At 58.1% G+C, this 13591-nt stretch overlaps 1 protein-coding gene across 1 annotated transcript in view; it reads right to left on the bottom strand.

Moving 5' to 3' along the window:
• Nucleotides 1-10209: 10209 nt before the first annotated feature.
• AACS (acetoacetyl-CoA synthetase) overlaps nt 10210-13591 on the bottom strand; it is a 28075-nt gene continuing 24693 nt past the window's right edge. The window contains exons 17-18 of the mRNA XM_037051874.1: nt 13167-13369; nt 10210-10812 (exon numbers count right to left, since the gene is read on the bottom strand). Of these exons, the coding sequence (XP_036907769.1) occupies nt 10675-10812; nt 13167-13369 (341 nt within the window). The 3' untranslated portion in view covers nt 10210-10674. The remainder of the gene's footprint in view (nt 10813-13166; nt 13370-13591) is intronic.

Raw genomic sequence — 13591 nt, forward strand, 5'->3', positions numbered from 1 at the left:
TCGGTATTCAAGTGGGGGAAGCAGGTGGTGAGTAAGGAAACAAACAAGGTCATGCCAATGAGGTAATATGGACCCCAAAAGCTGAGGCCCGGGGGCTGGGCCCCAGGCCAGGGGTTGATGGCCCATGTCTATCTAGCCAAGGAGCCCCATCTGGCAAGCCCACGCCCAACAGGCAGAACTTGAGCCGAAGCGCCTCTCCCAAGCCCGGAGTGCCTCCACCTGCCCCCCCTACCGGGTCCCCGGAAGCTCCCTTCCTCCCTCTTCCTGGCCATCCAAGCTCGGTCCCACCAGGAGCCTCGGCACATGCTCTCATTCCCTCTTCCGGGAGTATCTGTCCCCCAGACCACGGCGTGGCTGGCCTCTTCCCACCTTCGAGTTTCTCCTGAAAAAGCCCCTCTTCTGAGACTCTTGCCGGGACCACCCCGCCTAAGTCCATTCACCCACTGTGTTTTACTCCCTTCCGACCACAGGTCATTCTCATGCACGGAGACATTGATGTGTTTGTTGCTTCTCTGCTCTGCCGGGGCACGAGCTCCCAGACCACAGAGGGCACGTCCCGGTCCCCTGCGTCCTGGGCCAGAGCCCGGGGCAGCTCCCTGCACCTGGAAGACGCTCAGTAAACATCCCGTTGACTGAACGATTGGAAAACTCCTCTGATCAGTCAGTGCTTGTTTCACGCCTGCCAAGAGGGGGGAAACAGTGAGAAAGGAATAATTCATAGAAAAATGAAAACCCTGAGCTATAGCAAGACAGCCATTTGCATAATGGCAAGCATGGAAAATAATTCCACCTCCGAATTTAAATGCGAGCGGTTCCGCTGCAGCCCCGTGAACAGCCCACCGGGGTGGAAACCAGATCCTTCCGTGGTCGCTTCCCCTCCGTGGTGGAGTGGTTCCGGTTGCTGCCGTGTGGTGCCTGCCAGCTATTCCAGACACCATCGGCTCTCTACCACAACTCCCATCCCCGCCTCTCTCTCCCAGGCCTCCTTACTCTGTGGAGGTCGGAAAGCTGCTTGCTCTTCATCCCAGACTCTCCTCTGGACCTGCTTCTGTCCAGTGAGATGGGAGGGAAGAGGGCAAGACAGAGTGCAGGATGGCCTCTGTCCACCAGGAGCAGGAACAGAGGTGGTTGGCCAGGCCCTTGCCCTTCTTCCTGCTTTAAAGGTAGCCGTGATGTCTGGAGCTGCAGCAGTCATCTTGTGGCCATGAGGAGAAGGCCAAAGAGTCTCAGAGATGTCTGGCCCTCTGATCCCTGAGCAACTTGAGCATCCCCCACAAATAACCGCCTTGAGAACTGTTGATATACAAGGAAAGTAAGTCCTAATTAAGCCACAAGAGTGAGGTTTCCTGGTACCTGTGAGCCAAGATCATTTCTTATCAATACAGCGGCAGTGCGCTTCCAGACAGCACCACACGCGTGAATGAAGGTGTCCACTTTCCTACCTAGGACCACTTCCCACCACCCCCACAGCCCTGAGAGTTTGGATGAGCTCACTAGCACCCCGGTTTGTCAGATGAAGTCTGAGACTCAGAGAGGTGAAGTGGCCTGCCAGTGTCCCCAGCCAGTGGGTCGTCTCCAGAGAACAAAAGCAGACGTCTACACGGGCCCACTGCTACCTCGCCTTCAGACGCAGGTCCCCACTCTGGCCAACAGTGTGTTCCTGAAGTCACCGGGCCCCCTCAGAGAGGTCAGCCCTGGTGACAAGGGCGGGTGCCGTCTGGGCCTGTAGCCCCCTTCACCGTCCTCTTCCTCTCAGCTGCTCTGGGCCCCCAGAGCCCCCTCAGCCCTCAGTGAAACTAACCAGTGCCTATGAGCTGGGGATTCTTGGCACTGAGCTGTCCCTACTCACACTCCCCGTCTCCAGGGATGAAGTCTTCTTCACTGACCGCAGCCACGGGGTGAAGGCTGCCACCACCAAACACACGATTGGACCGTGCGGCTCTCGAATCACATCGGCCGGACGCACAGCCTCACCGGGTTTTTTCTGCATGGTGGCCAGACACCCAGGGGTAAGAACAGGACACTGAAACCTGGAACAGGATGCCGGGTGGGGCCCAGAGGAGCAGAGAACCTCCCACCGCCCGGTCGCTCTCGGAGCCTCCAGGGCCGAAGGCGGCAGCTGCTCTCTTCTAAGGGGACAAGTGGTCCTCTTCCCGAAACTGAGTGGTGAACTCACGGGGCAGGTGCGTCACAGGGAGACCCTCACCCCCCTAAGATCCGCTGCCGCTGGAATCCAGGACTCCTCTGTGGCTCAGGCGCACACTGTGGCCCAGGGAGACAGAGCTCACCACCACAGAATCGTGAGGTTTCGTCGATAAATGTCGATGGAAGCCGGAGGAGCACACGAAGGCGTTAGACCAAGGCCGAGAGAACGCGACCCTTGATCCAGCGGGAGTCATCCATCTGGAGGCCCTAACGAGGGACTTGGATGTGATATGTCCGTTTCTGTCCCTGGAGGGGGCTCTAAAGCTTATTCAGTGAGTGGCAGCAATGAGGACAGGGTGGTGGCCACTCAGTCCAATGAGGTGAGATAGCACAGCTGCCCTGAGGCGGAGGAGGGGACCGAACTCAGGGCGTCACTGTGTCAGAGGGTTACCATGGCAACCCGCACACCCACAGGTCTGTCTCCAGCGAGCCCAGAAGACCCATCCTTGCTCAAGTGCCAAGGAACATCCTGGTGAGCGGCACCTCTACTGATGTCAGTGACGGGGACAAACCAGAGGGTGGCAGAGCGTGGCAGCTGCCCTGACTGTCTTCGCCCCATGGACCAACTCTGTGTCCTGTATTTGGGCCCTGTGAGAGGCCTTGCCTCCATCCATTTGTGCCTGGGTAGCATTTGTTGTCACTTTGTCCCCCCCAACAGATGACAGATCCTGTCATCTCATTGTCTCAGGGAGGCTGCAACTTCCATAAAGAAGCCTGTAAGGGTTCATTCTCTCTGTCTTCTAGAAACTCCCACTCTCTGGTTTGGGGGTCCTGAACTCGAAGGTCCAAGGGGAGCAGGCTGGGTAAAGTAACTGAGTGACCCAGGGCAGGTGCAGGGCACTAGGGAGTGGTGCGGACTGTGGCAAATGGGAGGGCATGCACTCCACTTCTAGGTGCGCAGACTGCACGTATGAGAAGCGGCCCGGGGAACCGGCAGGCGTGACCCCAGGTGAATGAGATTTCAGGAAACCATAGGGCAGCGGAGCTCAAAACAGAAACCCGCTCGGGCAGCAGAGGAAAGGAGGGAGCCCCCTGCGACCTGTGGGGGAGCCCCCGCCAGCTGAGTCTTCACAAGGAACCTCACGCGGTACATGCCAACTGGATCCTTTAAAAGACTGAGTGACGGCTAAAACGTAGCACTCTGCTCAGTTACCTCTTGGTCACGCTTCACGGATGCTCTGTCATTTAACCCCCCAGCCCTCCTGGGGGAGGCACGACGATTACCCTCATTTTGCTGATGAACAAACTGAGGCACACAGGTTGCCCGCGGCTGCACACACGATAAATGGTGGGGTCTGGATTCGAACCCAGCTCCAGAGTCCAGTGCTTAACGGAGGCCTCGCCCTGCTTCCAACAAGAGCGTGGCCACCCAGACTTCAAGCTGGGAGCTACCGGCCTGTGGAAGCAGGGGCAGAGAAGCGGTGCCCCGTGTCCCGGGGCGTCAGGGGCCTGCAGTGGTAGGCATGCGCCTCTGTGTGGACACCCTCACACTCCTCATTTATAGCTGCCAACAACTTGGAGCTTCCCAGGTGTCATTTCAAGCAGCTCCTTTCAGCTCGAAGCAGCCGGACTCACCTTCGCAGCCATCCAGGTGACCCGGCCGACCAGGTACTATGCTCACTACAGGTGTGACCACCTATGGTGTGCCTCCGGTGACTCTGGCCTCTTTGAGAGGGACACTGGTCCTTATGACGTGTCTGTCCCAGAGGCAGGGCACCCTAGCTTTCCAGACTCTGAGGTGGGACCAGGAGGGGACTGAGGCTGCAGAGGAACCCTGGCTCCTTGGTCACGCCTGTCCTGGTGGCGGCGGCCAGCACCACAGCGGCCACTGTGATTCCGACCAGGTCTCTGGGTCTGGCCCAGAGGAGGTTCCTGTCGCCTTTTATCACCACTAAGAATGAGCTCTGTGTCCCGTGCACACCAAGCAGTCAACTCGAATCCACCCCCAACCTGGAGGGGCTCCTGCTGACGGCATGGAGTCCAGACAGGTGAGGTTGGGAGAGCTGAGCACAGGGAGCAGCTGAGAGGGAGAGACAGGGACGGAGGGAGAGAAGGAGAAACAGAGTGGGACCCGCCTGCCGTGTGCCCGCTGCAGGGATGTGGATGCTGTGTCCCAAAACAGGAGATAGGACAATCTGGCTAAGGGGTGGGCCTCCTGAACCTGTGCCCCACCTCTGCCCCAAGGCTCAGGGGCTGGGCATGCTTGAGGGCAGCCATGTCCCTCCCCTTCTATGGAGGGGACCCAGATTGTCCTCTGCGGACCACAACTGAGAACAAGCCCTGGGGACCTGGTGTGAGGTCCTGGACCCAGCCATGCCTGAAATCCATCCTCAGACTTTCCAGTCGCATTAATAAAGGCCCTCCTTTTCTGTCTCAGAGTCAAGCCAGCCTCTGTAACTTCAACAGGTTTTAGGTAATGGGATACTGTCCAAACATGTTCACAGATCACAGTGCCCGAGTGGGGCCATCGCCTGTCGGGTCAGCCTGTCTGTTCCCCCCTCCCCACCAGCCACAGCTGGGAGTGGTCAAGAACAGCCAGTGATTTGTGTTTAGACAGAGGGGAAGGAAGGGAGAGAGGGAGAGAAACATCAATGTGTGGTTGCCCCTTGCATGCCCCCTTCTGAGGACCTGGCCCACAACCCAGGCCTGTGCCCTGACTGGGAATCAAACCGACGACTCTTTGGGTCACAGGCCGGTGCTCAATCCACTGAGCCACATCAGCCAGGGCAAATTTTAGAAATTTGTGCTCACACGCCTACCTCTGAAATACATTCTGATACGAACAATGAAGTGGCCAAAATTCAGTGTTATCTTTTCTCTCGCCGACAGTGTCCTGTTGGATGAAGCGGGCCATTGCATGTTTCAAAACGCACATTTCCCTGAGACTCAGTAATCAACACCCAACCGAGAACTGCGGTCAAGGGCATGGACCAGGGCCCAGCTCCAGCACCTCCGGGCTGTGTGACCTTGGGCACGTCGCCCGGACCCTCGATGTCTTCCTCTGCAAAGCGTGGGAAGTGACAGCCCTCACATCGGGGACTGGCCAGGACATTCAGTGAGTTACAGCATGAAAGCCAGCCCAGACCAGGGCCGCCACACATCCTGTGACTCACGATCGTCGTCATCTAGACATTCTCAGCCCCATCCTCACACGTGTCCGCATTTCTGACCAGGATCTTTGTACAGAAGAAGAGGCCACCCCACCACCCAGGGCTCGGAGGGGGCCTTCGGCTGGCTCCCTCTGAGGGAAAAATACGCAGGCCGATTTGAGTGTCTCATTACAATTACATAACGCTAATTGCCGGCTTTGTGTTCCATTTGGCAACTTGTTAAAGTAATTGAGCAAAATATAACTAATGAACAATTATAATGAAGTTCATAATTAGGTCCTTGAAACACTTGATAGAAAAAATATTTCAGGTGCTTTTTTAAAAAATTATTTTTTATTTTTCAATTACAGCGGACGTCCGACCCTGAATTAATCTGAGGTGTCCACCCCAGTGACCAGACATTGTATCACTTACTAAGTGACCACCCTGATGACCCCTTTTGGCCGTTGTGAACAGTGCCGCTGTGAAGGGGGGGGTGCGAACGCCTGCCTGAGTCTGTGCCTTGGATTCTCTGGGGTCCCCTCCTCAGGGTGGAATGGCCGGGTCACAGGGTAGCTCTGTTCCCCTTGCTGGGGAGCCATGAAACTCCTCCCACAGCTGCGACCCCATTCCGTGTGCCCCCCCAGGACACAAAAGGGCTCTGCATTCTCCACGTGCACACCACAGCTCAGTGTTCTGCACGTTGTGCACACGTTCCAGGAACCACCACGTGGGGCGAGCCAGAGAACATGTCCTGCACCTCAGACAGCGCCCTCGTGGGCCTGGGAGTTGTTGACAGCTGCCCGGGGCCTCCAGGGTCCAGAGCCGTGGCCCAAAGCTCTTCGAAGCACCCTCTCCCTCCCTCTCTCTCTCTGGGAAGGCTGGCTGACTCGCAACCTAAAAATAAACCTCTGCTCTGAAGAGCGGATATTAAAAATGACCTTGTCACCTTGACAGAGTGGCTAATGATGCCGCGCGGGCAGAAGCCCATCCATCAAGGGCCGCGCCTTCCATCTGGGGAGCCGAGGGAGAGTGCGGGACACAGAGTGGCGCTGGCGCGGGTCGGAGCGGCTGTCCCCGCCCAGGGCCCGACACCTCAGCCCCCACCTCCTGGGCCCCCTCCCCAGACGGCAACCACGAAATCTAGCAGCCAGGCAGAAGGGCTGACCTTCCCGGATTCAATTTGCAGGGTCAACCATGCAAGAACTCAGGCCTAATAGAATTGTCACATCTGCGTTGCAGCCATCAACACGAACGTGCCGGGTGTGAGCATGAAAGCAATTACATGACACGGGCTTTGGCAAGACCCTGACGGTCCCATCGGTGGAGAGAGATCACAGCCAAGTTGGGTTATTTTGGAAGCAGGGGGGGGGGGGAGAAAGAAAGAGAAGGAAAGCCACAGAAACATCCGTTCTGAGACAGAGAAAAACCTCCGCCAACCTCGACCCCCCTCCCCACCCCACCCCCAACCCCGTGAAGACTGCACAGAGGAACCCTTCCGGGAACACCCTGGTCTTCAGAGTAGAAATAGCGTTCTTTTTAAAACCCACAATTCAACCACGCAGGGGCGATGGGGCGTGCCATTCCCTGAACCCTGTCTTTTAAAGTTTCGTGACGCACGAATGGATGCCCCTCCAAATCTAATTAGAGCGGAAGCACGTGACGGGGGCTGCAGCGCCTTCGGAGTGACTGGGAAACCATACATGGCAGTTGGTGTGTTTCACCGAAATGTGATTTTTTAAAAAATCTAGACATTCAAGAACTACCCCCCCCAATAAAAGACCACAAAATGAGGTTCATCCAAAAAAAAGGATTCTTTCCATTATTTTGAGAGCACCTCCCAGGAAGAAGGTCGGTTCCGGTGAGGTGACGGTCGTGAGCTGGCTCTGTCACGTGGGCCAGACCGCCCCCCCACAGCACCACCAGCATATGGAAGAAGCCTGGGCCCTCAGGTGACCTTGCAAAGCAAAGCCACCCAGCCACCCTGGCCGACCCACTGCGGGGCTGTTACAGGAGAAAAACTCTCGATCGAGCCAGATTTGGGGGTCCTTGTGACGGCAGCTTAGCTTGCACCCCAAGGACCACACCCATATCTCTGTGTTCCACAGTCCTCTGCGGGCTGGGCCGAGAGTCAAGGACCTTGTTCCCCACGAGACCCTCACCCAAGGCACTTGAAGCCCCGAGGGAAGGGTCTCGTTTGTCCCAGGTGGATTAGGAGGCCAAGGAGACACCTTTCCTGAAACGTGGTTTGGGGTGCTCAGGGTCCAGATGAACAAGCAAATCTGGGGGCCTGCAGGGGGCCAAAGGCATGGAGGGGACCAGCTGACAGGTGCCCACAAGGACAGTGAAGGAGCCAAAACCAGCACAGAGGGGCACGGCATGAAAGGAAGGCGGTGGGGACCAGGCTCAGTCACCCCACCTGGTGCTCCAGGGCTCCTTAGAAGAGTCCGCCCAGCCAGAAGATGGGGGTGGGTCTGGTACAGCGGGAAGGAGCCCGGTGGCCTGGAGGACGGACGTTCCTAGAGGTGGGACGGCAGGCACTGAGGAGGAACAGTGTGGGGCCAGCAGGGCAGGAGGGGATGAGAGGGACCATGGAGTTAGGGAGCCCCCACCAGGCTGCACGGCAGACCCGCAGCTTCCTGAAGCTGCTGGAGTCAAGCGTGGTGGGGCCACCGTGAAGAGGCCACCTCGAAGAGGAAAAGGCAGCTGGCCAGGCAGGTGGCGGGTTTTCTAAGTGTGGTACGAGGCCAAGGCATGAGGGAGGCGGTGGTTCCCAACCACCTGCCTGTCATTAATAAAGCTGCCAGCACGGCCTACTAATAAGGACGTGTGGGTGTGGCCGGCCTGGACATCTTGCCAGAACTAAAGGGCACAGCAAGTGAGCATTAACAACTCCTCAGTCGATGTGAGAGGGTCCAGTTCTGGCCCGAGCCCCAGGAGAGGACTGGCAGGCCAGTTGGTCCCATGGGGAAGATGACTGCCCTAGGGGACAGTCACCAGCAGGGTTGTTCCTGCTCAGGGCTCATACCTCCCCGACGACCACTCTGGTGCCTCCCGGATGTCCACGTCCCAACACCCAGAACCTGTGAAAATGTCCGGTCATGAAGCAGGGGAGTGGGGGTTCCGGCTGCAGACAAGACTAAACTCGCTGGTCTGTAGATGGTGAAACTGGGAGACAGTTCTTCGCCTGGGCCAGTGTCATCACGGGGTCCTAGTACGTGGTCAAGGAGGGAGGGTCAGACACCATGGGATGGAGGAAGGGGCCAGCAGCCAGGACTTAGGTGGCTGGAAAAGGCGAGGAGCCGATTCCCCCAGAACCTCTGGAAGGCACACAGCCCTGTTGGCCCTGTGGCTTTAGCCCAGTGAGACCCCTGTGGGCAGCTTCTACTCTCCAGGACTGTTAACAATTTGTGTGGGTCTAGACCACTACATCTGTGGTGTTTCGTTATAGCAGCAGCAGGAGACTAATACAAAAGGGGAGTAAGTACTATCTTAAAATACCCTGACTGCCAGACTCCCTTGCAGCTAGGGGTGCTCTGTGGCCCACTCTGGCCATGATGCAGAAGCAGAGGGCACTGGATGAGGTTCCCAGAAAAGCTGTTGTTTTGCTAATAAAAAAGGGACAACAGAGGGGGGGGCGGGCTTTGTCCTCCCACCCAGCCCTTCTGCCTGGAACACTCGGGACAGCAGAGGTAGGAGACAGAAGAGGCTGGGCACGGTAGCCGCAGCCCCGGGACAACGGTTGGCCTTCAGCTTCCTGGGACATGAGAAAAATCAACCCTACTGGGCTGAGCCTGGATTCTGTGATGTGTAGCCAGACACAACCCAAGGGACATGTGACTCTGGCAATGACAAGGTAAGTGCTGTTGCCCAGAAACCATCCACAAGGGAGCCCAGGTGAAGACATTATTGCCCTCTGGGATGTGGCTTTCCACTGAGAAGCACTCTTGAGTCACATGGTCACCAGGGACCCAGGAAATGCCCCACCCTTTTGGACCAACCATCTCCCCCAGAGTATGGCACCCAGCTGGCCCATCAGCACAGCCAGCTTCCTGCCTGTGGAGCCAGGTGCCCCTCCAGAGAATGCATGCCAGCATGCTGCATGTGTGGTATGCACATGCGCGCGCGCACACACACACACATTTTTGTTTATGGCATTAAATTCCTGGTGGCAATTTTCCCCATATGTTATTTTTAAAAGATTTTATTTATTTATTTTTAGAGAGGAGAAGGGAGGGAGAGAGAGAAAAACATCAATGTGTGGTTGCCTCTGGAGCGCCCCCTATTGGGGACCTGGTCCACAACCCAGGCATGTACCCTGACTGGGAATCGAACTAGTGACCCTTTGGTTTGCAATATGGTGCTCAATCTACTGAGACACAGCGGCCCAGGCCCCATATATTTTTATAATCAGAAAAAAAGGGATTCAAAAAAGGATTTCATTGTGCTCCATTTAAAAAAATACAAAGACAAACATTAGGATTACAGGAATATGCTGAACTGAAGAGAATATACAAACCAACTGGCTGTCAAACCCATGATGTGACTGTAACACCTTTCCCAGGTGCAGAGCCCTGTCGCGGAGAAGCTGCCTCCGAGGATCCATGGCGACCGCCACCGGCGGGGGGTGGGGGGGTGGGGAGGCTGCCAGCGTCCCCAAGAGCAGCACCGCCCACAGGGGGGACATCCAGTTCTCCAAACACCCACACACCAGACGACTCACGGGAGAGGTTTCTAACCAAAGTCCACGAAGCGAGGGGCCCCTGTGACAGCAGGAGGACCCACTCACTCTCCCGAGGGCACCGGCTGTTCTCGGGCAGCACCCACCGTTCAGCTGGGCGGACATGCGGCTCCACCAGGAACGGCACGTGCCCCATCACCACACAGAGCACGGGCGGGGGGTTGGGGGGGTGGGCAGGGAGGGAGGGCAGTCACACTGGGCCACACCCTCGTGACAAGTGATGAGCAAGGGAGGATGGACAGGCCCTGAGGGACAACGGCCAGAGACCAGAGTAAAGGGAGGAGCCGATCTGCACCTTAAAGGCGCACAGTGGGCCCGCAGAGGGGGCACCGAGGGCAAGATGGCCCCTTGGGCTGTGCTGTCGCCAGACGCCAGGCGTCTGCCGCAGCCGCACACACAGGCAGCTGCCAGCCCCTCCTGTGTGTGCGTGCCAGAGCACGTGTGCAAGGACACGCTCACACACACTGCCACACACACACACTCGTGCCCTGTCGGCCTCCAGGTCAGGATGGTGTGCTGCGTGGGGCAGCCCCGGCACCCCCACAAGGACCACAGCCTGGAGAGCGCCGGGGCGTCTCAGGACCTTCCCGTGCACACCGGCACCGAGGCGCTGACTGACTCCCAGGGCGGGGAGGCGCATCAGAAGCCCTGCAGCTCGGGGAGGTGCCGGTACAGATCCAGGGTCTCGGGGTTTGAGAAAGCCCCGCGGTGCTCCACAGCCTTCCCCGCGATGACCTGCTTCACGGCCACCTCCACCTTCTTGCCGTTGAGAGTGTACTGGCGGGGCGGGGAGAGAAGACACAGAAACGTGTGAACCTGGGGGGTGGGGGGATGCATCCCTGCTCTGGGCCCAGGTGGGTGTGGGCGGACAGGCCAACCTTGGCTCCTGGCTCCCGGGTCCCAGCCCCCAGCCAACCTGCAGCCCCCAGTGAGGGCGCAGACAGCCTGCCCCCAAGGCGAGGAGGGGAACTTCTGCCACCTCTGCTGGGGCCTGGGGGGAGTTCCTACCCTGAACTCCTCTCTCAAATGCAAAATGGGGGTGAGGGCACCTCACTCAGGGCTGGAAGGGAGGGAGCACAGCTCTCAGGCACGTCTCACAGTGTGTTTTGTCCTGATTTCGATATTTGCATTTACCTTGCTAGACTTTTGTACGATAAAGACTAGTCATGACTTTGTCACCGACCAGCAACCGGAAACCCAGCTTCCTCCAAGATCCCCACCGAACCCTTGCGACATGTTCTCAGAAGCGTTTGTCTGAGTGGGCGGGCGTGTGACTTTCTCTCATCACACTGGGGCTTTGTCTGTGATCCCAACGGCATTGGTGTATTTAGGGACCAGGAAGCTTCTAGAAAAACAGCCCTTTAATAAAGCCACTGGAACCCTGGTCCCTCCTCACCAGCAACATGCATATTTTTAACCTGTGGTGTAATTAAAACTCATTCATTTGAAAAATTTAGTCGAAATGTGAACTAATTAAGGATCTGAGCGCTGGCTTCCAAGGGGCTGCCCATCACTGTGGCGTCCTCAGCCCGCCGCCCGGGCACAAGCATCTCAGGTGCTTTCTGTGTCTAAGCTCCGCCCAGAAGCTCCGAGAACAGCTCATGGGAGCTAACAACTGATGTCTTCCATCAGTGGACAAAACACACACAACAATGTTTCAGGGAAATACTGGTATTGTTTCCTCCGGGGAGGGGGCTAGGGAGAGGCAGCAGCTCCCAAGAGAGCAAGTCGGGGGGGGGGACTAAACTATGGCCCAGGACAAGGACAGTTGTATCAGCCTGGCTGTGCTTCAGGGACCCAGAGCCTGTCCCCCTCAGCTGTGACCAAGTGCAAGTCCCTGTGGCTGGGCCAGACCCCCCCCAGCTCAGCAACACCCAGAGCGAATCCCCTCCCACGTGCTCCAGTATCTCAGACCACGGGGGTCTGAAAACACCTGCAGCCTGACTTCCAGGTCCAGCAGACAGCACTGGAGAAAGGGCAGCTCGGAGCTGAGCGGGCCCCGGCGAGCGGACCACGGCGAGCTGAGGACGGAGACACAGCCCACGGTACATCTCCCTCGGAAGTCACCCCGCATTCTCACCAGCAGACAAGGTCTCGGGAGTAACCAAGCTGCCAGCAGAGGACCGGGTTTGCTCACGGCCCAGGGAAGCCGAGCGCATAAAACTGAAGTCCAGTCCCCCAATGGTGCCCGCCGCAGGCAAAGGCCCCTCACTCGAGGAAGCCTGGACCCCGTAGGGAGAGACGGGAAGGGCTACGGACTCCAGAGCTCCTCTCCCGAGAGCCAGCATCTCCACAGAGTCACCACGAGTCGTGACCACAGGAGACAGGAATGTGTGGGCACCGTCTAAAAAGCAGCAACCAGCCGCAAACATGTGGCCAGGGGAGCACGCCCCCAGGGCCCCCCGAAACTGAGACATGGTTTGGAAGATGCTGCTAAGCTTCAAGGCAGACAGAACTATCTCAGTGGCTCTAGAAGCTTCAGGGTCAAGGGCAGCGTGTCCCTCAGTGTTTGCCAAGAGCCAGGTCTGGAGTCAGGCCTGCCTGGAATTGCATCTCACGTGGGCAGCTCGAGGCCCGGTGCCACCTGCTGGCCCCAGTGAGTAGCCACTCCGCAGGCTGGAGGGACAGCCTGGCTCATCTGTGTGTGTAGTGCTGTGTGCATGCGTGTACATGTGTGTACACATGTGTGCACACGCACACGGGGCACTTCCTTCTCTCAGCTGGCAGGTCACTGTAAGCAAGCTGCGGTCCCCCTGGCCCTCCCCTACCCTGGAACCCAAGCGAAGCCACCAAGGGCGCACGGCCCACAAGGCCCCTGCGTAGGCACAAATGTTCCCGCAGCAGAACCTGCAGTGAAGAGGCAGGAGCCACCCACTGCGCCCAGCGGCTCGTAGAGAGTTAGATCGGCCTTCTCATCGACGACTTTGAGGGCACATCACAACCTCATAGGGGCCGCCCGTTCACCTCCCAGCAGCAGCAGGAAGTGCTTTATAATGCAATTTAGCACAGGTTTTAAAAAAGGGACGGCAAGAAAAATGGAACTTGTTGCCAGGCAACAGGGACACAACGCACACGAAGCAAGAGGGAGCCTGAGGTGAGGGGCCGGGGGAGGGGGCCCGTCGGGGCCTTACCGGGATGCCTTTGGTCTCCAGGATGAGACTGGGCACGTGCCGGGTGGACAGGCCGACGCGGATGGCGTGCTGGATGCGCTTCACCAGGTCGGGCCGGAAGCTGTGCCCGGAGGCCATCTTCAGGAAGAGGACCACCCTCTCCTCCCCGTCCCTGCTGTGCTGGGGGACGCAGAGGCTGTCGGCCACCTCCTCGAAGGCTTCCACTGCGGAGGCAAGGGGAGGACACGCTCCAGCCGTCCAGCCTCGGCCCGTCCGACCCAGAGGAATGGAGGGGAGGCCCGTCTGCCCTCCCGCCCTCCCGGGAAGAGCGTCGGAGGGAGGGGACAGGTGGAAGGTCACCCCACCGGGGAGACAGAGAGCTTCGGCTTGAGCTGGGTGTTCCGCAGGGGGCAGCGTGCGGCCCTTCCTGCGCAAGTTCATTTAAA

The sequence above is a fragment of the Sturnira hondurensis genome, unplaced genomic scaffold, assembly GCF_014824575.4.
Source record: "Sturnira hondurensis isolate 20B ecotype Veracruz unplaced genomic scaffold, ASM1482457v3 Scaffold0007406, whole genome shotgun sequence".
NCBI lineage: Eukaryota > Metazoa > Chordata > Mammalia > Chiroptera > Phyllostomidae > Sturnira > Sturnira hondurensis.